General features: G+C 42.1%; 2 protein-coding genes across 3 annotated transcripts; one reads left to right on the top strand and one right to left on the bottom strand.

The window, feature by feature from the left end:
- The first annotated feature begins 372 nt into the window (after nucleotides 1-372).
- On the top strand, nucleotides 373-23,188 carry slc43a1a (solute carrier family 43 member 1a). Of its 2 annotated transcripts, none has more exons than XM_053428956.1 (15): nucleotides 373-609; nucleotides 7,506-7,674; nucleotides 8,246-8,438; nucleotides 9,396-9,451; nucleotides 10,315-10,391; nucleotides 17,050-17,142; nucleotides 17,703-17,836; nucleotides 17,945-18,084; nucleotides 18,202-18,348; nucleotides 18,456-18,491; nucleotides 18,581-18,716; nucleotides 18,845-18,974; nucleotides 19,068-19,141; nucleotides 19,224-19,347; nucleotides 20,602-23,188. In XM_053428956.1, the coding sequence occupies exons 2-15, from the start codon at nucleotides 7,518-7,520 to the stop codon at nucleotides 20,797-20,799; spliced, it is 1,695 nt and encodes a 564-aa protein (XP_053284931.1). In that variant the 5' UTR covers nucleotides 373-609; nucleotides 7,506-7,517; the 3' UTR covers nucleotides 20,800-23,188. The 2 variants fall into 2 exon arrangements, with proteins under 2 accessions (XP_053284931.1, XP_053284932.1); XM_053428957.1 differs by lacking the exon at nucleotides 373-609 and adding an exon at nucleotides 861-1,072.
- Nucleotides 23,189-23,292: 104 nt separating this feature from the next.
- Nucleotides 23,293-26,006, bottom strand: med19a (mediator complex subunit 19a). Its single transcript, XM_053428958.1, has 6 exons — nucleotides 25,635-26,006; nucleotides 25,084-25,206; nucleotides 24,374-24,507; nucleotides 24,107-24,203; nucleotides 23,927-24,021; nucleotides 23,293-23,722 (listed from the first exon to the last, which is right to left on the bottom strand). The coding sequence occupies exons 1-6, from the start codon at nucleotides 25,849-25,851 to the stop codon at nucleotides 23,657-23,659; spliced, it is 732 nt and encodes a 243-aa protein (XP_053284933.1). The 5' UTR covers nucleotides 25,852-26,006; the 3' UTR covers nucleotides 23,293-23,656.
- Nucleotides 26,007-26,068: the final 62 nt, after the last annotated feature.

Raw genomic sequence — 26,068 nt, forward strand, 5'->3', positions numbered from 1 at the left:
ACCCCAGTCTCCTCTATAAATCACGTTGTTCTTATTAACATAGACAATGCACACTGAACATCTGGTTTTAAACTAGGTGAAATAAGATATACAAAATGTAACATGTAACTGCTGCTTGGTTTGTGACGAACAAACCTTTGTGCTGCAGCAGGTTTTCTTATTGAAAGTGAGTCCACAGCTGGAGGCCCAGCCTTAGAGGGGGGGTCATCATTTGCATTGAAGTGGCGGAGGAGACATTTGTGTCTCCCAGTGAAACAGTGCAGCAGCAGCAGCAGGGTGGTGACTTCTCTCCTCCCCTCAAGCCTCAGAAAGAGGGAGGGAATTATAAGTCAAATAAGGGGAAATGGGGGGAGTCTGTAGCAGAGAGACAAATAGAGGTGTGGAGCCTAGTACTACCAGTAAACTTTCACAAGGAAGAAAGGACCAGCAAAGAGCGGAAAGAAAGGAGAGGAGGTTTAACTCGGGGGGAGGTTGATGGTCTCATTGACTGTTGGGGGGGGGGAAACAGTCAGCTGAGCGAGTACATTTTTATTCATCTTTTTCTTCCCCCTCTCACTTCAGCAAAACGCTTTTTAAAAGACATTGTTTTACTCTTCAACTACAAGTGAAGTAAGTAGCCTGATAAACTCACCTGAATACTCACTGTGTATGGTAACGACGAGTGTAACATTAGGTGTAGTAATAGTACGTTTATGAATGGGGATGCGTGTGAAGTGGCGGCATGAAGCAGAAGCTGGACAAACCGGCTACTGCTTCTCACACGTGGCACAGGAGAGAGACTGAGTCAACTTTTTACACCGTTTCAAAAACCCGCGAGTCGCCCACACGCATGTGTGTGTGTGTGTGTGTGTGTGTGTGTGTGTGTGTGTGCGTGTGCGTGTAGACCTGTGTGTGTGATAGTTAAACGTCTTCTTCACACAAAGGACATAAGTGTTGCTGTTCGACCTCCTAACAACCAGGATGCGGGGGTTGTTTCTGTTGCCATGTCTTTACAGTTGTTTCCTGTCATCATGTTTCACATTGGTTAAAGTCACTCAGCTGCAGTTGATAAATTCATCGATGCGGCTCACCGGTGAGTTTGGTTACAAATAGCTGGTGAAAGTCTTGTGTCTTTATTTACGTTTGTTTATTTTATATTTGTTTCCATTTCGGCCACAAGCAGCAGCGCAGGACACGCTTACGTCAGGGAGAGAAAGGACAGATGTGGCCTTCAAGAGCTCATGTTAAAGACACAATTTATTTCAACCTATAATGAAAATGGCTGCTTTAAACCTGTGTTAAAAGACTTTGTCAAAATGACTTCATATTATATCCAAAAGACAACAGACGGTTTAATTACAGAAATTGCAGTCCTAGAAATAAACGCTGCACCGATCAATTATCGTGGCCGAGGATAAACCTGTATAGCCAATACATTCCACAGGCGACAATGAAGGCTCCAGTATAGTAAGTTTCTGGTTGGTTGGTAAATTGACGTACAACTCTTCAATTTGATGATGAATTGATGGAATACGCCATTTGAGAAGAAAATATACCAACAAGATAAATATACAATCCACTCATCTTTTAATATTATTTTCCAAAAATACTTTCACATTCACTGGTTTCTCAAAAATCAACATGTGCTTCATTTACAGATAAGAGGGATTTGGAAATATTTATGTTTTTTTAGACACATGTAGGCCTTTTAAAATGCACCACTGCTCTCTGATGATTTAGTTCATTCATTTTCTTGCCACGGATTTTGTGAAGTACTTGTTTTACATAAGTGCTATACAAATAAAATATATTATTATTATTATTATTTTATAGACCTCATTATCTATTGAGACAGTAACCACTTGTTGAATTAATATTAAGAATTAATATGGAAAAGAGTTGTAGCTTTCAAAAGAAAAGCCTGTCAAAAAATGTTCAGCTGCTCAAATGTTAGCATTAGCAGCTTTTCTATTGTTTTAATACACTAAAACCTAAATATATTTGAAATCAGGCGAAATGATCAATATCTTGGCCATTTCGTTTATTATTTGCTGATATTTAATTGAGTAGATTAGAAAATAAGCCTCTTGATTTAGAGGCTATCACTGGACACATGGAGGAATCTCAACATTTCGGAAAGGCCTTGAACATGCCATCAGACAGGCCTCCCCAGGGCCAGTAACTGGAGCCGGAGGCTGAGGTCATGCAGGCGGGGGGGACAGCTGCTGGCCGGGGCCAGGCAGGCAGGCAGCACCAGGGGTGTCGTTATTATTATTTTGTTCGGGACTCATTTGGGCAACAGAGGCTCCCAGAGCGTGAGGTTTGTTTTCTTGGAAACTGGTGAGAATAAAGAGTTTGGGCTGCGATCCTTTGTGTCACACTGAGGTCGATAAACACGGCGGGTCAAGGTCACACACATCCCCGCGGGGAAAAAAGAGCAGGGCCGCATGTGGGAGCAGAAACAGCACAGTTAGACACAAAGACACGTGATGCAGTCAGCGTGTCATGGTCTCTAACTCTAATGCTGACTCCCAAAGAGTAGAGCAACGTTTAATAGTTAAATATAGAACACATAACCTGGTCAACTATAAACACTCTGTATGGCCTGAACAGTTCAGTTAGTCATGATGGCAACATTGCATCATTCAGCGGCTGTGCTCAGGTTATTCAGGAAACAGCCTCCTTAAATGGTGCGGCTGCCAGTATGGACTTTCCTCTGCACACACACACACTCACACACACAAAATTAAATAAAATAGTTAAAGGTATTTTTACACAATTGTCCTTGAGCGCCGTGTCCTCTCTGTACTCATCCAGAGTGCTGCGTTTTAGACCTAGCCTGTCCTAACCTAACCTAATTCCGTCCTAACTGAACCAATCATGACCTAACCTAATATTACCTAAGCTAACCCAATTCTATCCAAACCTACCCTAATTCTAATTTGACCTAACCTAATACCTGAACCCTAAAACCAAGTTTGAACCTTCTAAGCTTTGAAAATGTGACAGTGACCATAATGTCCTTGCTTCGAGATGTCAAACAGATGTGAAAATACACAGTCACACAGACACACACACTCACACACACACACACACACACACACACTTCAAAGTGTTAATAACAGTGGCTCGCAGATGCCTGCTATGCCAACACTAAAAGCCTCATGTTTTAGCTTGTTGGCGAGTCTGTGTTGACTCTCGTGCGTCACAACACCAGGGACTCTCCTCATTAACAACCAGAACCGGTAGTTAATATTTGACTGCCTGTTCACCACAGTGACAGCCGGCAGTTTCTGCGTGCCAGCAGTGGTACCAAGCAGCATGAGAATGGCTGATAAGTAGAAGTGGAGGCAGTGCACCAGGTCGTTGTGTTGGACTTATGTGTCATGAATCCGGGCACGTGGGTGTATAACCTGAGCTTCAGTACTCGCCAAGGAGCAAATGATACCTCGGTCTCTCCTGGTGCAGACACACAATGTCCCCGAGAGTGACGCGTTGCATTAACAACATTGTCTCCTCGTTGTGTGAGCGTTGACCAGCATGAGGGTCAAATGTGTAGTATTTGTTGTGTGTTGATACTCGTGGTCGGGCCACAGCAGAGTAAATCCGATCCATGTGACAGTAGCCTCTTGGCCTCTAATGAACTGTGTCCGTTCACACTGTGTTTTTCTTTTCTCCTGCACACACAAAACTAACATGTCCTAGTTTCTACACTGTTGTGCTCAGTTCGGAGACAATCTCTGCACTTGACATTGGAAATAACACTGAAATAGATAAGACACAAAAGACTTTGGTTGAGATTCTTAAAGCTCAGAGCTACTCAGGCATTACACCTAGTTTTAAACAAGCAATAATAATTATATGGTGTGATCCGCTTTATTTGTTGAATTTAATTGATTCGATGAAGACACATTGGTTTTCTTGATCAGCTCCTCTGGTTTATCTCCTGTGAACATAATTTCCATTTCTATTGCTCTAACAGATACTGCCAAACAATGTATTAGCAGTATTTAGCTTATTGTAATATGAACCTGTCCTTTAAAGTTATTGACAGATGTTAAAATTGTCGTACTGTTACGATTAAAGCTTATCATCTTAATTATGTTTTTAAAGAGAAAACGCTTACGGGACACTTTTCACATCATCAACATTTTTACTATTTTGACCGGGTTACATTAATTTAACATTCACAAACTGATATTCCATGACATTCTGGGATTTTCGGAGACACTGTCTCCTGTCCTCTCTCTGGGGCACGTTGCAGCTGGCTGTCATGTTTGGGGAAGTGCCAGAGCTTGGCAGAGGTCAATGGCTTCACTCCCTAGACTCCACAGATATGAGACTGCGTAAGCAGGCAATACTGTCTCCAGAACAAAAAAATACATTGGATTGTTAAGGAACTAGCAGACCCATATATTAAATGATCTATAGGGGTTTAACGTGTGACTGCAGGAAAGCAGAATATGAGAGGACATCATGCACAGTTGTTGTATTGATGAATTCAGGTTTTCTCCTTGGCCATGCTTCAATAAATATTTCAGCATAAGACGTCAAAGGGCTCCTGAACACTTTCTTAACTGATGTGTCGACCACTGATCTGCAGTTTTTCCTTAACTCATGACTCATTTCATATAGTAGAGGAGGGATGACTCATAAGTTAAGGCAGGAGGAACAGTTGTCGTATGTGGCCCTGGGCAACGATGATGTCACAGCATGGCTGTATTTAAAGAAAGTGACACAGTTGTGACCTCAGCATTAAATTGTGCATAAAATTTTACAGATCTTAAAAGACATCTAGTAGAAATGTGAAGAGCAACATATCATTCTTTAAAAATTATAAAACACTTTAATTGAAACATTCTTATTTATTAGGATTGAAACAATTCGCTGATAAAACTGGTGGAATGAGCTCCCCATCGACATCCGGACATACCTCTTCCGACTATACCTTGAATAAAACTGAAACAAAAAATTTGGTAGCACTTAAATGGCACTAACTTATAGCACCTTGTAGTTTGTGCTTTATTTTGAAGAAATTGTACTTTCTTGATTCTTGTTGTTCTGACTATTTTTTTTTAGAAAACATTACATAATTTTTGAGCAAACACTTACCTTTCTTACAGGTCAAACAATTAATTGAGAACAGAATCGTGTAAGTCATTAGTGTCACCCCACATTAGAGACGCTCATAGTCCCACTGGTCGCCTCTCAACTGTGTGTAACAGGTCAATTTGTGTGTTAAACATCTTCTGAGCAGACTGATTGAGTTCTCTCACTACGATGCCTCATTGTTGAGTTTTGGGGAGTCTTGTGTGAGTGTGAGTGCTGAGTGGGCTCTCGTGGTGCGGTGTCAGTTACCACAGAAATCCCCCTTTTCAAACTCTCATTTTAGTACAAAGCAGTTCACCGGGCCATGGATAATCGCATTACGCGCACCCCCCATGAACACATACGCAGGCTCATGGGCACACGCAGAGACAAATCTGTCCCATTAGATCTTCTCTGCTTCTCCGGTGCGACACACACACACACATACACACACACAAAGGAGATGCCCTCATTAGGAACTACTGAAACTGTTTCCTTGACTGCGAGGGGCTGATACTTTTCTGCCCTCTCTTCCTTTCCACTTCTTCTCTGGATATTTGCTTCGTGCTTAGATGTTTTCCAGATGTGTGTCTGTGTGAGATCCGTCACATGTCACAATGACCAGACGTGTACTGTGTGCGTGTGTGTACTTTGGAGGTGGTCATGACTTTATTTATTCAGTCGCATCATCCGATTCCCTCCTCTGTTTTGTTTGTGTTTTGTACATAAAGGCTGAAACGTCACTTACATTTGACCCAGAGATAACAGCAAAGCTCTGGTTAAATGCTGCTGAGAGACGCCTACAGACCTACGTGCTGCTGTTTTCAGACAGAAATGTTTTTAAAATTGTGATCCCTGTATCCTCTGGTCAAAAACTAGGGTGAAACCTTCGCTCTATTGACAGCACAGTGGGTCGACTGCTGACTACAATGAAAAGCAAGGTGTCAGGTACTTAGCTGGGATTTACAAAACAGTATTTGGTCACACGGGTGGTCATTAGGCAAACAGACAGACATGTCTGCAGTGTCTCCACCGGGTCACTTCAGTGAAGCAAACATAATATCTCAGTTTTTTATTTCGCTGAAAGAAAGTGACCTTTCACAAGCCCCTCACTGTGTGGGGCATCAGGACTTTTAACTCATTACCCACTGAACTCCAAACGGATCATGAGTGGTTTTACTTTAGGTTCAGGAAGTTGAAAGAGCTTTTTAGTGATGGTGGTCACGATTAGTCCAGCGTGGGTCACCTTTACTGTAATTTTGTTTTGATTGTATTGTATCACCTCCACCAAGGAGGAGGTTGTCATTTGTGTTTGTTTGTTAGTAAGCCCATTACCATGAAACTCTGTGGAGTGTGGAGGGAGAGTACGTGTCAGGGAAGAACCGACTAAAGTTTGATCTGGATCTGAATCTAGACCGCCTGGATCCAGGTATTAATTATGTTTAAAGATCTTTCTAAATAAAGACGAGTTTATGTTTGTCTGACAGATTTTTTTAATTGATGAAAAAATAAGCCATGTGCAGTAATACAGATAATTGTGGATGTGATGCATTGAATTGAATTGAATTGAATTGAATGTAATTGAATTCGCCAGTGAAGATGCACAACTCCAATGTAAAACTGCCAATATGGCAACTAAGTGGTTGTGTTTATCAAAATGCTTTTAATTTTAATTAAAGTTAATTTTGATTTAGCAGATTCTCTTTCTCCTGTCTGAGTTCTGATTCCCACTGACTTGCCTCTAGAATTATATTGGAATCTGCCACCTTTTGCTCTTTTCTTCATTGTCACCCCTTCCTCACGGGGCTCCTGATAGGCATTGTACATGATGAACATTTCTTTCATCTTCTGCAGTTCTCGTCTGCTCTCCCTGCGGAAAATCTACTAGCTGTTGCTCATTCATCTCTTGTGCCATTGTGGTCATTTCCTCGATTTACTGCACTGTTGAGTTTAGTTGTTTACTCAACAGTCATTTCAGATTTCAGAATAAGACAAGCTATGCAAAACCCATTTAAATGCACATGGGATACAAGCTTTTATGTCATTTATTCTTCCTTTGGTGACATACAGGAATAGCCTTGTAAGTTATCAAAGGAGCATTCTTCATTTAATGGAGCTGGATATCAAGAGGCTAGTGCTCTGCATCGACGATGTTGGACTCAAAATCAAGACCTTTCTCCTCCTCAGTATCCTCATCCTGTTCTTTTTGCAGCATCGTTATGCCCATATTAACCGTGAGTCTGAAGTGACTTCGACCCAATTGGTGGTCATAGATTTCTTTGATCTTAGACAGTTGCAAAAGTGATGATTTATACGATCCCTGCACAGAGCTGCACGCAGTCGTACTTTTTGTATCATTCCACGAAAAGACTTGTGTCGATCCTTTTTGTCTTCACTTAATTCTGATCGTTACATTAACCTCGTCTCCCCTCTTCCAGAGAGCAGCTGCGATGATGAAGCCCACTCTACTCCAGGCCTACAGGAGGCGCTGGTGGATGGCGGTGACAGCAGTGATTGAAAACCTGCTGTGTTCTGCGGTGCTGCTGGGCTGGGGCTCCCTGCTCATCATGCTGAAGAGGGAAGGCTTCTACTCCCACCTGTGCTCAGGTAATAACTCAACGCAATTGTATTGGTCATTTGTAATGTATCACCATTATTCATCGGCATTTCCTATGTTTTTCCTATGCGTTCTGAGAGACCCCTATTGGCTGAGGTTACATATTGTATGTTTAAGTTCGATTTCTGTGATTGGACATTTCTAATAGTTTGTTGGACAGAACTCATTAATTATGTTTAAATCTTGGAACAATTCTTTGTCCGTGACTGGCTTTTAGTTTTTAAGATAATGAGGAGTTCAAACCAATATCCAGAAAAAGTACTAAGTGGTTATCATTCTTTTTGGCATTTTACTGTTAAGCCTGCTTGCAAGCCTCCTGTCACTGATCACATCTTTATCTTTTGAGAGTTATAATGAATCCAATAATTTACTTTGAAATTAGAAAATATTTAATGGAAACAGTTTGTGCAGCAGAAATATGTCGAACCCTTAGATTTAGTTTCCTGCACATTGTAGGAACACCACAGTAATGAAGCACTGAGTCACAACATGTTTTAGATTTGCCTTTACACATTCATTACCCTCGTGTTTCTTATTAATCTTCCATCCTTGTTTCCACAGAAAACTCCTCAGGGCTTGTGTCTTCAGGTAACTCCTCTGACGCTGGGTTGGTTGAGTGGCTCAGCTGTGTGGACCAGGAGGAGAAGCTCAATCTGGGGTTCACCATTGGCTCGTTCTTGCTTAGCGCCACCACCCTGCCGCTCGGTATCCTTATGGACAAGTTTGGGCCGCGTCCGATTCGCCTGGTGGGAAGGTAATGGTTTGTAATTTAAAATCAAAACATAATTTATAGAAGCAAGACATAAAACATCATAGGCCAGGTCTATTGGTCAGTGTGTTCCAGACAACATGGACAAAGCCAGCTTACTGATTTGAAAACTAACTGAATGAGTAAGAGACAGTGTGTTTGTCCACTTACACAGAGATATTATTTGAGTAGGGGGTCTTTCAGTGGGGCCCAGGAAACATTCACATACACACGGTTGAAAGAATATTTATGATGGTTTTTAATTTATCAGCATTCATATGTAGATCGCTGTTAATAGAGATTAGCCCAAATGCCATTTGACCCTAAAAGACCTTCAGCGTGTAGAAACATTCGACTTGTGTGATCAAACAAACTAATCAGACTGTAAACAGGCGAACAGAAGACAGAGGCTCAGCTGTCTACACCGGAAGCGCCAAAATATTGGTCGTTGCCCCAAGAGGCTAATTTGTAGCTGGTCTTCCTGCTATGGTCCAACCACAAAAGTAGCTGATAGTTCACATTCCTGGAGTGGGAGGACGGAGATGGTTCATCTTGTGTGAGAATGAGTCAATGTGGGTAGGGCTCTACATCGGGTGTGTTTTCACACTGTCTGTAGTAAGTAGAGAAATTCCTTGGTATTGTAGGTGTGGAAACGGTCATACTTTCACATGAACTCAATTACACTGCTAGAAATATAATCACACACTTGCACTCTCTCAAATTCACAGTTTCAACCTCGATGACAGAAGCTATGCTGTGAGCTTTGATAAAGAGATGAAAGCTGATAATAGAGGGAGACTGAGAGGTTAATCTGGAGATGCAGATGTAGCATGTGACGGTTTAATTCTCTGGCAGACAAACAGCAATGTAACTGCAGTTTAGTGAACGGTTCTGATAAACAGCTCATTCTAATTGTATAATAAAGTTTGCAGAGCTTGAAATGTTCTTATGGTTTTGTTTCAGCTCGTGTTTCGGCCTGTCCTGCGCCCTGATGGCTTTGTCTGCCTACAACCCTGACGGTGAATACACCCACACACACAAACATGTTATCAGTTAATCAACTGCAAACTGTGCCACTACATATCTGCAAAGCACAGCTGCTTGGTGCTGTTTGACTGTGGCAAGAATATGTATCTGCACATGGTGTAACAGCACAGTCTTTCTGCTTGAGTGCGGACTGACAGGTGGAAACACTACAGTAGTTCACCTCCTGAGGTCCTGGCTTACTTGAAGGGTACAAGGCCGACTGAGGGTCAAGAAGAGCAACATTCTCCATGTTAACATATGATGCTGAGGATTTGGTTTCTTGAATTATGCAACACATCATTCACAGCAGAGACAGGAAAGCTCAGTTTGTTTCAGATCCAAGCAAATTAGTTTTGAAGTTTGAACTATTACATCAGGAATATTTGAAAATTTTGGTTAAAGTGGAGACTCCACTGATAATTCTCTGTAATGGCAGCCATGCACTTGTATAAAGGAATCTTAAACAATCATAATAAACTCCCCTGTTCCTGCACGGTGCCTGGAAATCTAACATTTTATTCCCTGTGGTGTTTTTATTGAGCCTTTCTACCTTCAGCTTATTCCACTGTGTGTCTGTCAGATCGTCATCACCTCCTCATCCTACTGTACATACTTTTTGGAAATTATGTTCTTAAAAATGCAACTTCAGAAACATGACAAAAACAAAGAAGATGACTACAAACCAACAAATAAAATAATTGTAGAAAAATATCTTTTTTATCTTCTATTCTAGTTAGTACATAAATATACACAGTTTGGCTCTTTGTGAACACGGTGGACACATTGTCTACCACACTTGTTTCTGGGAGAGTAATGTCTCTTTAACTCTTCCTCTGTTTCTTTCTTTCTTCTGCAGTTTTGTCAGCGCTCATCTTCTTGGCTCTGTCCCTGAACGGCTTTGGCGGCATCTGCCTGACCTTCACCTCGCTCACGGTGAGACACAAAACCAACAGGAAAACACATCGAACCCGACAAACACAACATCACTGAAACATGATGAGTCAATGGTCGGTTCCAACTTTTATAAGATCCCTTTGGTTATTGGTGAACAGGCAGGCAAGGTCATTTTCACGTTTCCTCTAGTTTTGATGGTTTATGATATCAAACGGAGCAGTTCTTCATTGAAAGGTCTAAAAACCACGTGATATATTTTGTTGACTTGCATACTTACATTTTCTTAAATGGTTAATCCATTCTATTCAAGGTTACAGGATGTTTCATTTGGTTTCCATTTAATAGCGTTTTATCTGCTCTGCTATAAATGAGGGCAAACAACGAATGACTAAGGAAGAGTGACTTTTAGCCGATCGGACAGTTTTTCCCTTCCACTGTTTGCATCCACTCATAATGGATCACGATTGCTGTTTAATTTGTAAAATGGATACGACTTTAATAAACAATCTCATCAGTGGACATGATTCACAAACATTTTCATTTGTAATAGTGGTGAAGACAACGACTCCCTTGTTGCCATGCTTCTTCCTTGACATCAACAAACTGGGTCCTTTGTTATTGTTTTGATTGAGTGACCCCTAGTGGCCAAAGATAACTGATTTGTTCGAGTTTCACTGCGACGTCTGTATTTTAACAGCATTCATGTTCGTCCGGACTCAGGAGACAAAGAACCAAATAAGAATAAGGCAGAAAACAAAGCGATAACTCTCCTCTGTCTGAACTATGTTTGGAATCACTGTTGCGTCAAATGCAAACCTCACGTTGGAGTAGATGGTCACACTATCGACTGAATGTGAGTCCTTGACCACTCCAATAGATTATTGTCAATGTTTCATATATTTACAGTGTATTTAAAGCAGTCTATTTCTGAAATTTAGGACAAATAATCTCCCAATTGAACCGGGTCAGTCGTTCAAGGTGCCGTTTGCAGCAAGAAAATAAATCACTAATATTTAAAAGTGATAGGGAAATATTTGTCATCATGATGAGGAGGATGAATAATAAGGGAAAAAAGCCCGTGGTTATATAACAGATATTCTGAGAATGTATGAATGTGCGTTTGTGTTCCTGGAACCACTGAGCAGAGAAGTTGTGGTAGTTGAGCGTCTCAGTGTATTTGGGTCCTCTGTTTGTCTCAGCTGAGGCAACAGTGTGTGTTGTGACAGGGAGCTTGTATTTACCTTCTCTTCAGGCATGTGTACTTGCGTGTGAAGTGTCAGCTGGTACCAGCATATTATTATCGTGTTTTATTGTTGTGTCCTGGCTAGTATTTAGGTTCTGCTGCTTGTCGGTGTGCACGGTATGTTAGCAGTGTTCCGTCTGAGCGGCACATGACGTCCCCCAGATGGAAAACTCTCATATCTTTGTTTCCACCAATGACGGCGCACAGCTGACCGCACACCCTCCCCGAGGCTCGGCCCACTCACCTCTATTCAAAACAATCAAGGCCACACTTTCTCCTCTGTTCCCTCTCGCTTACTTCCTCTTCCATTCATCCCTGCTTCCTGCTCGCTCCGTTCTGCGCAGCAGTCCATTGCAGACTCTTTCAACTCTGCATGACTGTGCACACGTGTAAATGTACAAACGTGTGCACGTGCTTATGTAAACACATGGAGACGAAACATGAAGCAGATGTCTAGATAGTGAATGTCCAAGCTGAGGGGTCATGTGTCTCATGCTGGGACAAATGCCCGTCTCCTCTGTAGCCTGAATTTGGAGAAAAGAAAAGCTAAAACACCTGTGTCTGTCTCGCTGTGGAGTAAAGGCCATTTTATACTTGTGCCTTGAATCAGTGCTGTGTGTATGGTGCAGGTACAGCAGCCTGAAGTGCACCTCTTTAGAAATGTAACTGTTACGTTTGAGTGAAGCAGACCAGACCAACAACTGGTCCACTTGAGAAGTCTCGTCCATGTCTCAAACTCAAAACTCTTCTGCATCAGGTCATACACATCCTCTCCTCGCTATTGTTGGCGGTGCAGAAACTGCAGTGCTTGTTGTTGGTGTATATGCAGAGTGACAAAGACACATTTGTGTACAAGTATAAAAGCTCCCAAGGACACAGGCTCATGCTACAGCGTGGGCTCTTAACTTAGGTCAAATGATATGGAGCAAACTCAACTTTGCCCCATATCTTACTGAAGCTAATGAGAAATGGCTGAAATGGCTGTTTTTACATGAGGGGACAAATATTTAATGGATTTTAGGTTCTTATCTGAGAAAACACGACACACATTATTTTGCACATGGATACACTCGTCAGTATTCATGTATTATTGGCACATATGCATAAACTCATCTGAGAAATGTTCGAGCCCCCCCCCCCCCATTTATCCCTGTATGACCCGTGTTTCTCTTTCTAATTCAGTTGTTGTGCCGTCAAGGACTGACCTCCACACTGTTGTTGTGTTGTTCTGAAGAGCGAATGACGATACAGACTCTCTCTGACACACATACACACACACAGACACATAAAACCACATCATGATTTAAACCATGTGCTTCAGAGGAACAGCTCATAATAGATTATAAAGCAGTTGCTGTTTAAGGGAAGAAGAGAGCCTCAGTTGTTAGTTTCAAAATGGAGGAACCAACTGACTGATTAAGAAATATGATACATGACTATTCATCAAATACAATAAGTAGACACGTGAACATTATCTGATGAGAAATTATTTTAGTTTTAAAAAGATAAGGAAAGTTTTGAACACCATTGATGTAATAATATAACGAGATCTCCTTGCTCGACAGAGACCATTTGTTCTTGTTAACTGTGTATTTTGCTAATACATCTATTATTTCACTTATTAAACAAACGTAATCAAACTGGCCAAGGGGTCGTAAGAGGGCGAAGAAATATGTGTTTTGTTTGAAGATTGAAATGTAAGAAATAGTAAACTAGGTTTCCAGTAGAGTATTAAACTTCTTTCATCAAGATCAAGCTCAATCTCACAACTTTTTAAGAAAATGAAGAGAAAATCCTGCATCTTTGTCTGGAACTTTTACAAAATGTAATGGGTTTTTTCTTGGCCCTTGTCCTTCCACTAAGTTCCATGGAAATCCATTTCGTATTATTCCCGTAATCCTGCTGACAAACAAAAGGCCAGGGGCAAAAAACACAACCCCAATTAATTAAACCAATTTACCGTACAATTCAAACAAACCTGCAACTGTGTATTTAGAGGCTGCTCTGCTTCAGGTGTTCAGGACTTGATTGTGTTTTTAGTGAAAGTGTATCAGAGTGTATGACCTTAAAGTGTGTCTGAAATTATCTGATAAGTTATGTCTTTGTGAATGTACACAGTTGGTACATGTATAAGTAAAATAAACCTAAATATAAAGCTCATGTATATTTAAGATGAAAGGAAATTGAGAGAAATTGACAAAGCTAAAATTATCCATATAAGCAATTTACAGTTTTTTAAAGTTGCATCCTTCACGGTGACACTGTAAGTAGATGAAAGTTTGAGGTTTGCTTTGCAGATTGACCCTTTTTGTTTCTCCCCCTACAACATTTAAAACTGCTAAAAAAATTAAGTAATTAGTTTAGGCTGATCTCCTGCATCATTAACCTTTGTGAACACATCCATGTGGTTTAGAAGTTCATCCAAGGGCACACTTGCGTAACATGAGGAGGCGGGACTGAGGATGCCCCCCGCCCGCTTTTTACAGTAACAGATGTGGGAATGCCCTTGCACAGCGTCAACTGCAGGCAGAGTCCTGCTGGTGGCTGGTTCCTCGTTCCACATACGAGAGCTACTATGAATTCTGCTCAACAGATAAAGGGCATCGGAGGGAATTGTTTTATTAGGAAAATGCTTTTGATTTGAAAACGAATCTTAAAAGCAAGAGTCACACGTCAAAGTTTGGGTTGAACCAACATTTTTCTATCCGACCATCTTTATGTCTCCTTGCTGGCTACAGGGCCTGAGTGTTTTCAGGATGTCTTCCTGAATTATCTCAACAATGAGAGAAAAGAGGAAATTTCTGCAGATACTATACAAACTTTCAATTGGACTCAAGGATCAAATGGTCAGAATTTGATGATCAAAGGTCAAGGTCGCTTTGACCTCAGGAGTCACATTTTGTGCCTTGTGAACGCAACATTTCAGGACCACTTTCAGGGGCTCCTTTCAGATTTGGAACAAACCTTCCCTTGAAGTCCCAGATTAACTGATTAGATTTGGTTGGTCAAAGATCAAGGTCTCTTTGTCCGTAAAATCCTGTTTCTGGTCGTCTGAACGCAATATCTCAGGAGTACCTTGAGGGAAGGTCTTGAAATTTGGTACAAAATTTCTTTTAAACTCAGATTTCGTGATTAGATTTGAGTGGTAAAAGGTCAAGTTACCTTATTATTGGCCTTTTGAACATAGTATCACAAGTTTTGGGGACATTTTCTGAAGTTGTGCACTCAAAGATGAACTGATTAAAAAGATGCTCTCATATGAGACTGACACTGCACTGGTTGGTGGATACATACAACCACAGGGTGGTAATTCTAGACGCGTTATATAAGATATCTGCAGCCAGACACGAGGACAGTGCCAATGCTGTGATGAATGAAGATTTGACCCGTTCGGTGAGAAGCTGAGGAGCAGAGAAGAAGCCGACTCTAATCAGCTGCGGTTTAGTGTTTCCTGCTGGGTGCTCTGCAGAGAGAGGAGCTGCAGCTGTGGCTTGAGGAGATCAGTCAAACTAAAAAAAAGTAGCTCCCACTACGTCTCCCATTCATCGTCATCATTTTTATATACCTCTCTCCTTCCTTTCCCTCCTTTTCTCTTTTATTCCACTTACCCTACTTGCATCTGCCTCTCCACCAGTTCAGAGCTGCATAAAAAATGCAGTGCTCATTAAGTCTTAATTAGACTCGGTGCCAAAGTCTTACAACACCCGAGTGAGTGAGCACAGCACGAGTCGAGCCGGGACTTATTAGTCGTGACAAGTGAACAGGCAAAGCTCCGTCTGTGTGTGACTTTCTGACACCGGTTGACCCTTGTGGGCCTCCACGTGGTCATGGGTTTGCGTCCCCGTCCCCGTCCCCCTGGCACCGCGGGCAGGCACAACATGTGCTGCAAGGTCCTTTGTGAAACCCATTTTATGAGAGCTGCCAGAACACAGCGGAGGGAACCTCGTCTGCTGCTGGCACATGTACTGACACATGTACACGCACATATTTCACGCCTTTTCTCACCCTCCTCCTCACACACAAATCTCAACTTGACGTTTATTGCTTCTAAAAGCAAACATCACATCGCTGACATCTCACATGGAGGGAATATTTTTGCTCTAACATTAGTAAGAGATGCAAGCTCCCCTGTGTGCTCAGAGGGCCCTCGCCTGCATTCCACAAACCTGCGCAGCCCCAGAGTCCCGGCGCTGCAGGTCTCATGGCCACAGACGAGCTGTGAAGTCTCTCGATTCTCAGAAGCACTGAATGAGGATGGGTGTTCTCGAGGATGTTTTCCTCAAATCACTCAGACAGTCTGGCTCTTCCTCGAACATCCTCAGGAAGGACTTCTCATTTTTCCTGTTTACCTGCCAACCACATTGTTGTGTCAGCTCTCAAAGTGACCTCTCACTTTCCTGTACTATTCACCTATAGACCTTAGTTAGCCATAGGGTAAGACAAGAGTCAATAATATAAATACATGTATCTATATATGCATATACACTAACACTATGCTGTACATATTAAATGTGTAACAGAAGTTAAGCTGACACCAGCAGAAGTTCGGGAAACCATGGTCTGTGTTAAAGGGGGAATTGTGAGCGTCTCATGCAGCCGACTTAAAATCCCACACATGTGATTTTTTAATCGTGACTGACCCATTTAAAAGTCTAATCAAAGGACACTGAGTGAGCCGTCAGCACAATAGGTCATTGTTGTGTTGTTAAGCTCCTTACTACTGTAAATAGGTCGATCTAATATATGATGTCTCAGTGCCTGGTGCCTACCACTTCGTCCCCTTCGCCGTGTCTCATGCACTGGGTCTGAAGAGCCCTGTGAAGTTTACCAAGAGCCTGCTGTAGGTCGGTTTCCACATGTTTAAGCCTAGCTCAAAGAATTAGTTGAAACTGCAAAGAAAAGAAAGAGCATGAGTGTGTGTATGTGTGTGTGTGTGTGTGTGTGTGTGTGTGTGTGTGTGTGTGTGTGTGTGTGTGTGTGTGTGTGTGTGTGTGTGTGTGTGTGTGTGTGTGTGTGTGTGTGTGTGTGTGTGTGTGTGTGTGTGTGTGTGTGTGTGTGTGTGAGGATGGCTTAGTCTTTGTCTGAACTATGGGGTCAGCACCCAAACTGGGTCATGACTCTGTTTCTTGTTTCCCATGACATGGAAACTAATATTTTTTTAATGAGTCTGCTCTGCGGGGAGAGAGAGGTGTTACTGGGTGCAAACTCTGGAGGCAGGACAGGTCACTCACAGTCTTCAATTAAGAGAGAGCAGCTCTACCGGGCTCTACCACACGAAGCAGCTGTCTGCCCCCTGCTGGTCACAACAACACACTCCTACTCTAAATCATCATAGACTCTGGATCAAGAATAAGCATAAATCAACTTATTTAGATATTCAGTGTGATGACCTGTATGTATTGTGTGGATTTACATTATATTGTTTCTCATGTCTCCTCTCCTTTGTCCCTGCAGCTCCCCAACATGTTTGGTGCCCTGAGCTCCACCATCATGTCTCTGATGATCGGCTCCTATGCTTCCTCGGCGGTCACCTTCCCTGGAGTCAGGGTAACTTAAACATTTACTGTTATACTGACGCAATAACAACTATCTGTTGATAGTTTAACTATCTGGTAAAAATTATGTTCTTCTGCGTCAGCTAAATGTCTTAATGAGCAACTGTGACAATAACAATGTTAGAATATTAAGTCAGTATTGTGTTAATTGTTCTTCCTGTGGCCCCTAAGTCACAAATCATATCAGTTAATGTGGCTTTTGAAGCATATGCAATTTACCTAAAAAGGTCTTATTTTGAAAATCAAACCTTATTTCCAGGAGTATTTATAAACAATGTGCGCTTTGTCCAAAACATTTCATGTAAATTTTAAAACAGAAGACACGATACAAAAGAGTCTCACATTCTTCACTTGTAAATGTAGAATTCCCCTTTCAGGATCAACAAATTCATTAGAAACTCTCCAATCATCATGTCCAAAATATGTATTTGTCCTCTCTTAAGTTCACATCAAGATTACTTCTAGATGAAATATGCTGTATGATTTGAGTCCACACAGTGGTGAGACAAAGATTAAGGTTTGTCTGTTTGTCTCGCTCCTGTTTCTACGCAGCTGATCTACGATGCAGGCGTGTCCTTCCAGGTGATCATGTGGACGTGGGCCGGTCTTGCTGGAGCTGTCTGTCTCAACTGTTTCTTAAACTGGCCTGTAGAGGGTTTCCCGACACCTGAAGAGGTGGACTACAGGTTAGTTAGACAGAGCCAGTCTGCTCCCTCACCACATCTCAGGCATCAGAGTTCACATACGTGTTAATCAGGACCACAACCCTCTAACCCTGATGTTTGCATTAACAGTAAGATCCTCAGTATGAAAGAGCTGCCGTCATCGGAGGAGAAGATGGCATCAGAGACACATAAGCAGAAAAACGGAGACGTGCAGCACTCCACAGAGAAGCTGTCTAATGGTCCTGACGCTACACCCAAAATTGTGACAGGTTGACAGACTAGATTTCCCTCAGATTTTACCATTAATTTCTATTAAGCAGATGCAGTCTTTTGTCGAGCTGTAACTTTTCCATGACATGAAATTGGAATTCTCCCCCTCTCTTTAGATACTGTTCCGTTCCGCCGGTCCGTGTTCTCTCCCATCTTCCTGTGGAGTTTGGTCACCATGGGAATGTCCCAGTTAAGGATCATCTTCTTCATGGGGGCGATGAACAAAATGCTGGAGTTCGTGGTCATGCATGGTGAAGAGCATCGTGAGTGTCAAACCCTCAACCACAGCCCCAGCAAAAACTTTATTGATTTTACTTTGTTTATAATCTTGATGGAATATTGACAGATTCAGTCTCTCTTTATATTTCAGCCTCTGAGCAGCTGGCTTTGGAAGCACAAACAAATGGTGAGCAGTGTAATGATGTGGCTTGAAATCCTGTACTTTGTGTCACTTGTCTGGTAAATCTGACATTTTTCTTATTCTATTTCCCTCAGTGGGTTTCTACTCTTCCATCTTCGGCACACTGCAGCTGCTGTGTCTTCTCACATGTCCTCTCATTGGTTACATCATGGACTGGAAGATGAAGAAGTGTGAAAAGGAGCCGACCGCTTTCTCAGGCACAGAGCACAGGTACATCCAGTGTCATCTTTATAAAGATGATATACAGACAGTCGTGGCCTTTGGATGAAATATAGTGAACATTAATGTAAAGTTCAAATGTGAGTGTGGTGATGATGTAGCCCATTTGCCCTCATCAGAGAGACCAGTGAAACCAAGAGTGACCGTAAGATCCAGAAAGTGACAAACGCCATGAGAGCCTTCGTCCTCACCAACGTGCTGCTCATCGCCTTCGGGTGCTGCTGCCTCATAGACAACCTGCCTGTTCAGGTAGAACACGAAAAAACACACACGTCACAGCAGCAAAGGAACAAGTAGATAAGTACAGAATAAAAAGTTTTGTTTTGTTTTGTTCCTCTTTAGATTTTAACCTTCATCCTCCACACCATGGTCCGAGGCTTCATCCACTCCTGCTGCGGAGGCCTTTACGCTGCTGTGTGAGTGCTTATATAAATAATACTGATGCACTTTCGCCTGTTGTTTCAAACTCTCTGTAACCCCCCGCCATCTCTCCCACAGCTACCCGTCCAACCACTTCGGCACCCTGACAGGCCTCCAGTCCATGATCAGCGCCGTGATCGCTCTTCTGCAGCAGCCGCTCTTCATGGCCATGGTCGGACCCCTGAAAGGAGACCCCTACTGGGTGAGGACAGACTCTTATTTACTATTATTATCACATTATTACACATACATAATTGTAATTAGATTACATGTCATTTAGCTGACGCTTTTGTACAAAGCGACTTACATTTTAGAACCCATTTAGGGGTTCAGTATCTTGCCAAGGACACTTCGGCATGCAGATGGGGAAGAGTGGGGATTGAACCGGCAACCTTCATGTTGGACAACGCCCACTCTACAGGCGGGGTGGCCTAGGGGGTATAATGTGAGCGCCACGTCTCTATAGATGTTTAGAGCAGGGGTCTTCAAAGTTTTTCAGGCCAAGGACCCCCAAATTGGTGGAGAGATGGAGCAGGGACCCCCTACTATATATATTGTATAAAATTGTTTTTATATTAAACTGGGCCTAGTGCAATATATAAACATAGCTACCCTGTTATTGCGCATTCAATACTAAGCTATTCAAATATAACACGGGTGCATATATTCATGTTTTTAATTTAAACATGTGCACGGTACAGGGTGGCCATGCCATTGCCATTTATAAACATACATCTTGCATATAACACTGAGCTATTAAAGTAATTCACAGATTCATGTTTTTATTTTAAACATACATGTAGAAGAGACAGTGACTCTTCAAGCCATCTATGGATGGCACACATACTCCCACATCAGTGAGATGTCGGACCCTGATGGGTAGCACACAACTTATCTAACCTTGGACGGATGGAGGGGCAGAGGGTCAAATCAGCCTCTCAATATGTTGGATGCATGTTAATGTGTATTTAAAGACATTTAAATTTGTTGAAAAAAATTGGTTAGAAAATAAATCACAAATTATAAAAAATATACAAAATTGTCTAATCAACCAAACATTTCACGACCCCCCTGCAGTACCTCCGTGGACCCCCTAGTGGTTGCGGACCCCCTGTTGAAGACCTCTGGTTTAGAGTGTCAGTCTGTAGGTTTCGGGAATCCACTGACTTTTCCTCTAGCGCTACCACCAGCTTTATATAAACATCTGTTGAGGAAATTCTGTTTGCCCCAAGAAATGGTCAATTGTCTCGGGAGCCTTTCCCTTTGCATCCAGCTGTAGCATCAGGGATATTTCCGTTGATAAATACCTGCAAAACCCACCTGTGTTTATTGCCAATTAGAAAATGAATATGAGTCAACATTAATCAAATCCAGCCCCTGTTCCAATATTTAATTATGAGGTCTGGGGAGATGTATGACTCTAACGCTCCATCTCTGTCGTCCACCTATCCTCCAGATCAACCTCAGTCTGCTGATCGCCTCACTGTCCGGCTTCCTTTTGCCTGGTTACCTGTTCTACCACCGCAGACAGCTGCTGAGGGAAAAGGAGGCCAGAGACAAGCTGGCCGTCGAGCAGGAGACGCAGGCGCTCAACCACAGCGAGGCCAACGGCTTCAAGCCCCACACCAACGGCCTCGCTGCCAACGAGGCCTAAATGACATACGAGCCGAGGAGTGGGCGAAATGTCGGATTTATTTTTCTATGCGCCCTTCAGATGGAGATCCGGCGATGTATTAATCCAAATGCATATAGTTGGACATTGTTTATTTTTCCCGTGGCGATTGGTGGTGAAAATTTCACTCCGCACAACAAACCGTACCCTAGGTCAAACAGAGCCCACCGTCCAACCCGCCGACTTAAGAGTTCCGCTTCTAAATTCTTTGTGATTAGGGAGAAGTCGTGTCATCATCCTGTGTTGCTGTTTATTTATTGTAGTTGAGGTCAAGGAGCCAAATTGGTGTGATTTAAAGCCTTTGATGTCACCCGCACGCAGACATACGCACAAATCCTTGTGTATCCACTGCGCGTCATACCACACACAACACGGTACTTGAAAAGCTGTTAAACAGACGCCTGAGATAATCATCAGAATCCTCGCTAACACCAAAGAACAGCGTAATGACAATAAGAACGTTACACTTTGTATTTCAGTATTGTTTGAGATGTGTGATTGTGAAGCAAACGTTTAATAGTGTTGTTTCTACTGTAAACCAGCTCAGCAAAAGCTTTAATCAGACACCAGACACTATGAGAAGTGTACAAGCTACGAAGGAAAATTTAAAGCATATTAAGTATGTATAAAGAGGGTTTTAGGAGTATTTTCAGAGCCTAGTTAGTCGCACAGATGCGCACAAATAGGCTGGTTGTAGAGACGCATATCTACCTCCTCTGTTTCCTGTTTTTGTACCGTCTCTCTGCAGCCGACTCCGTTTTTTTAAGTAGGAAATATTAAACCTTTAATTGTCAAACGACCCAAACAACAAATTGAATCAGTGCACAATTGTATCCTTGTGTATAAATGTACTTCAGCCCTTGCATTTCAGAAGAAAAAAAAGTGTATTTTTAAAATGGACACGTTTGTCAGTGTTGTTTAACACTTGTACTGCTTTATGCACAGAAATGAAATAGTGTGTGTATAAATTATGTATGTAAGTGTCTTTTTATACTCTAGCGGCAGTAGCTTTAAAAAGGGAAGCGTTCGTTTCTTTATCAGCAAATGTTATTTTGTAGTGTGCTGATCATGGATGAAGCTCATGTGATTCACTTTGTATTCTGCTTTTTGCGTTTTTGTATCATTTTGATTACGGAGCAAAAACAAAACAAAATATTTTAAAGATCTTGTTTTTGTTCCATTACATCATCCCTCTCTCATAAACACACACATACATACATATATAAATATATAAACATATACACATAAACACACACCCATATTAACCAATGGCATGGGAGACATTGGCTGTGATGGTGACTTCAGTTCTGAATCACATGATAAATACCCCTTGTTGTTTCAGCCTCCACCTGCAGATGTGTTCACATCTTCCCTATGTGATCACACAATGTACTGTATGTTTTCTGTATCTGTTTGTTCTGCACTCAGCAAGTGGCATGTAGATTCATGAAATCATTTGAAATGTATACTTTTTTTTTTTTTTTTTTACTCCATTTCAGAGTGAAGACAGCTTTAGTGGATTTCTTTATCTTGTTGTTTGACGCATTTCTTTTCCGCTTTCAAGTTCGACGTGGAAACAAAGTAGTTATTTTTCACCCTGAGGACAAACAATACCGTTTCAAAGTTTCAGCTCTGTGCCTTTATTCCTGACTTTATCGCATAGTGAGTGCGAGATTCATTTCTGTGCCAAACATAAACCAAAGCCATGATTAGAGACTGTAAAGCTTGTCTTTAGTACAGTACTAATCCTCAGGAGGACACACAAACAGAACCTTAGTCCTGCAGTTAACACCAGTCCTGTCGTAATGTTTGGTTTTTGTAGCTTTTTCACGTCAGAGGCTGGAGTTTGTGTTGAGTATAAAAAACTGATGAGTACATTTCATACACTGTTGAAAAGATTTTCCAGTTTGGCTTATGTCAAGACTTTCTTTTCACATTACAGTATTTAATGCTGAGACCTGTGTACCATCTATTCCAGCAGCAACTATGTGACCTCTTTTTACCTGTATGATGCTTTTAAACTGACTTTGGAGTAAGGAAGTGTCAGACCTGTTAATGCTTACAGATTTCACTTTTAATGTCACTCCATTGTACATATGGATTTGTAATAGGAACTCTGAGTGGTACCTACTTGAATTGCAATATGAAGTTAAGTTAAATTAACAACTAACAGTCTCTCCAACTTAATCAAACAACCTTTCTTTTAGCTGTGTTTTAATACTTTATTGTATACACTGGCTGGCCTAATGGTCTGAACTCACCATCAGAGTTGATATGCTGGTATTTCTTGCTAAATGTACGCCTTTCTTTCCTGCTTTCAATCAATATATTCAGCTTGAGCATTTTTGAAAAATAAAAATATAAATGTAAATATCTAGTCTTGAGTTGCATTTTTTTGGACATCCACCAACGCAACAAGGTGCCCCAGTCGTGGATCTTATCATGTATATCAACCCAAAAACTCCAAATCCAAAATCCCCAAAAAGATGTCTTAAAAAGGAGACACCAAAGTTTATTTGATTTTGGCATTAAGTTCAAAAGATATTACAACAAAATCTAAATAGCGACATACATACAGCACCCGCTCAATCCAAGGGGCTCATCAACTTTTTTTTTTTTACACTGTTCTGTAACATGTCTTCCTCCCATCACTCCACTGTGTCGCAGCTCCTTTCACGCTCACATCATACAACCGCTCGCATTCGTTAATTCATCCCCTACTCTCGTTAACTCAATAATACAATTTATCTGTAAAATCCATGCCCTCATACAAAATGTGCAGTCACACACACACACGCACACACATTCAAACACTGGCATGCACACAGTGGGCTGCTGTCTATCTGAGGCTGTTACTGTTGGGTTGTGATCCAGCGAGGCCGGGGTGGTCAGGACTGTGGCGGTTCTGGAGGGAGACAGAGAATCGGCAAAACACACATTATGGCTTTATTCCTGGTGGACATGTCAGGAGTTTCCCCTTTAGGGAAATAGAGTTGAGACATGGGTTTGCTGTGGCTAAGGTCAAGATAAAGGTCTCAGAGGAATTCCTGATAACACCTTATTGGAAACTTGGTGAGTTAATGTGGTTCTGGTGCATAGATTTTCTTACCTTCTTCTTCTTCTTGTCTTTCTTCTTTTTCTTGCGGTCGGGATCGTCATCTCGCTTCTTCTTCTTCTTCTTGGGATCGGAGTCTGATGGAGTTTCTGCGGCGCCGAACATAAGCAGGTCAGTGGCCTGAAACACGTTGCATTCAGCTGTGTTTGTGTAGAGGTGTGGATGGAGTCATACCTTGTGGTAGTGGGTCCTGTGGTCGATGATGCTTGTGCTTGTGCTTGCTCTTCTTCTTTGGAGGCTGTATGTGCATCAGTCTGTACTGTTCTGGGAGCTGGGGGAAATAAACAGAAAAACAGCCATGTGAGCATTCAACTGAAAAACCTGAATATTTGAACTAAAAACAAACCATCATAATACAGTTAATAGTTCAATTTATTGGTGTAAACACGCTGAAAATGTGTGGGGCTGGTTTATGTTTGTGTTTTTGTGTTCTGTAAGTACCGGTCCTGTGTGTAGTCTGAAGCCTGTGAGGAGAGCGCCGGTTAGTGGGTTGAAGGAGTTCCCACACACCGGAGGCTTATCAATCAGAGAGCGCAGCGAGCTGCCATCCTGAGTGCCAGGACAGTCGATCATACCTGCGGCACAGGAGAGGAAAGGGATGAGCAGTGGAAACACGGCGATAAGCTGTGATAACAAACACTCAGGTGGAGGTGTCTCAAATAAAAGCAGTGGGGGTGTTCGGGGTTCAATTCAACTGATGACATTTTTTGTGGCTTTTATCATGAGCACACAGGTCAGATCTAAACCACGATAGACTTACAGACCTGTCTCACATTTGTTAGATTTGTATAACTCAACAATTACAGGAGATAGTTGTGGTTTTTAGGGGACAACAGCTCCAAGTTCAGCAACACTCGTATAAATATCAATTGGGTTAAATATTTTTGGATGAATCCCGATTGAAGGCAATAAGCTGAGAGGTGCCAGCCTAGAAGTGATGCTTTGCTAAATGTTACGGGTGTTGCTGGAGTTTTGACCAGTTAATGTTACAGGTCATTAAATAGACTGAGGCTCCTGCAATGAAGTGACACCATAGACTTGTATACAGGATGTTATAGGAGAATGAGAAGAGCACATGTGATCCTACTCTGAACTCTCCCATCGCAACTGTGTTTATAGTCCGATGTGCAGCGGCTTCTCTCTGGACCCACCTGGTAACTCCGGTAGAAAGTTGCTGAGCTTCTCCTTCACCTTCTTCCCGCAGAACTTGTTGTACGCGTGCTCCAGGTTGTAGTGCGTGATGAGGTTGGTGTTCCCCGTTAGCTCGTTCCCCACTAAACACAGAGGTTCATGTCAGCCCAGCGAACTCACACACTCATTGTAAGTCCCTGTGAGATGAGGTACTTCATCCCCATGGCTAAGCTAGGCTAGGCTAGGCTAGGAGGGTCATTGCCCACTGGAGCTACCGTCAGGTCAGGGGTACTCAATCCTGTGATAGGAGCAGTAACATGACATCTAACTTTAAAAACACAAACGAGTGATAATACATGTGAATCTCATTTGGAAATATTGTAGTGTCACAGAAGCAATAAATAACATATCTGAGTGTGACAGGTAAGCTAACACCGTTAATTAGCTCGGCTAGCGCTACCTAGTACTGTTTACAAACTGTTTAACAACCTTTAGCAGAAGCTCCTTTTAAAAATAAAACATTAACTAACAAGACACAAGGCATTCGTGCACTGTTGGAGTTCAATAATACCTGGTAGCTCCCGCAGTAAGTAGAACGGCTCATTCATGGCTCCAGGCTTCCGCAGAGCAGGCCCCTCATCCCCGAGCTGTGGTGGCATCTGCCCCGACATGGAGACTTGGTTTTGCGGCAGAGGCGGCGGAGGTTTCCCCGGTCCGAAACCCAGAGAGGATCCAGGCGGTCCCTGAGCTTCATTTTGCCCGAACATCGTCGAAAACATTTCCGTCATATCTATCACGAACAGAACATTTATACGGAAATAAAAAGCCGGTTCCCTCAATCCCCTGGTTTCTTAGTCAGACTGAGGTTCCACCGTGAATCAGACCGAGTCAACAACCAGACACTTCTTTGTATGCCCCATATACCGTAATACCTCACATAAACGATACCACAATGATTGGTGTATGGTGGCCTGCACGGATTTAATCACTGAGATCACAGAGCAC

Source organism: Pleuronectes platessa, chromosome 8 (genome assembly GCF_947347685.1).
Source record: "Pleuronectes platessa chromosome 8, fPlePla1.1, whole genome shotgun sequence".
In the NCBI taxonomy this organism is placed as follows: domain Eukaryota; kingdom Metazoa; phylum Chordata; class Actinopteri; order Pleuronectiformes; family Pleuronectidae; genus Pleuronectes; species Pleuronectes platessa.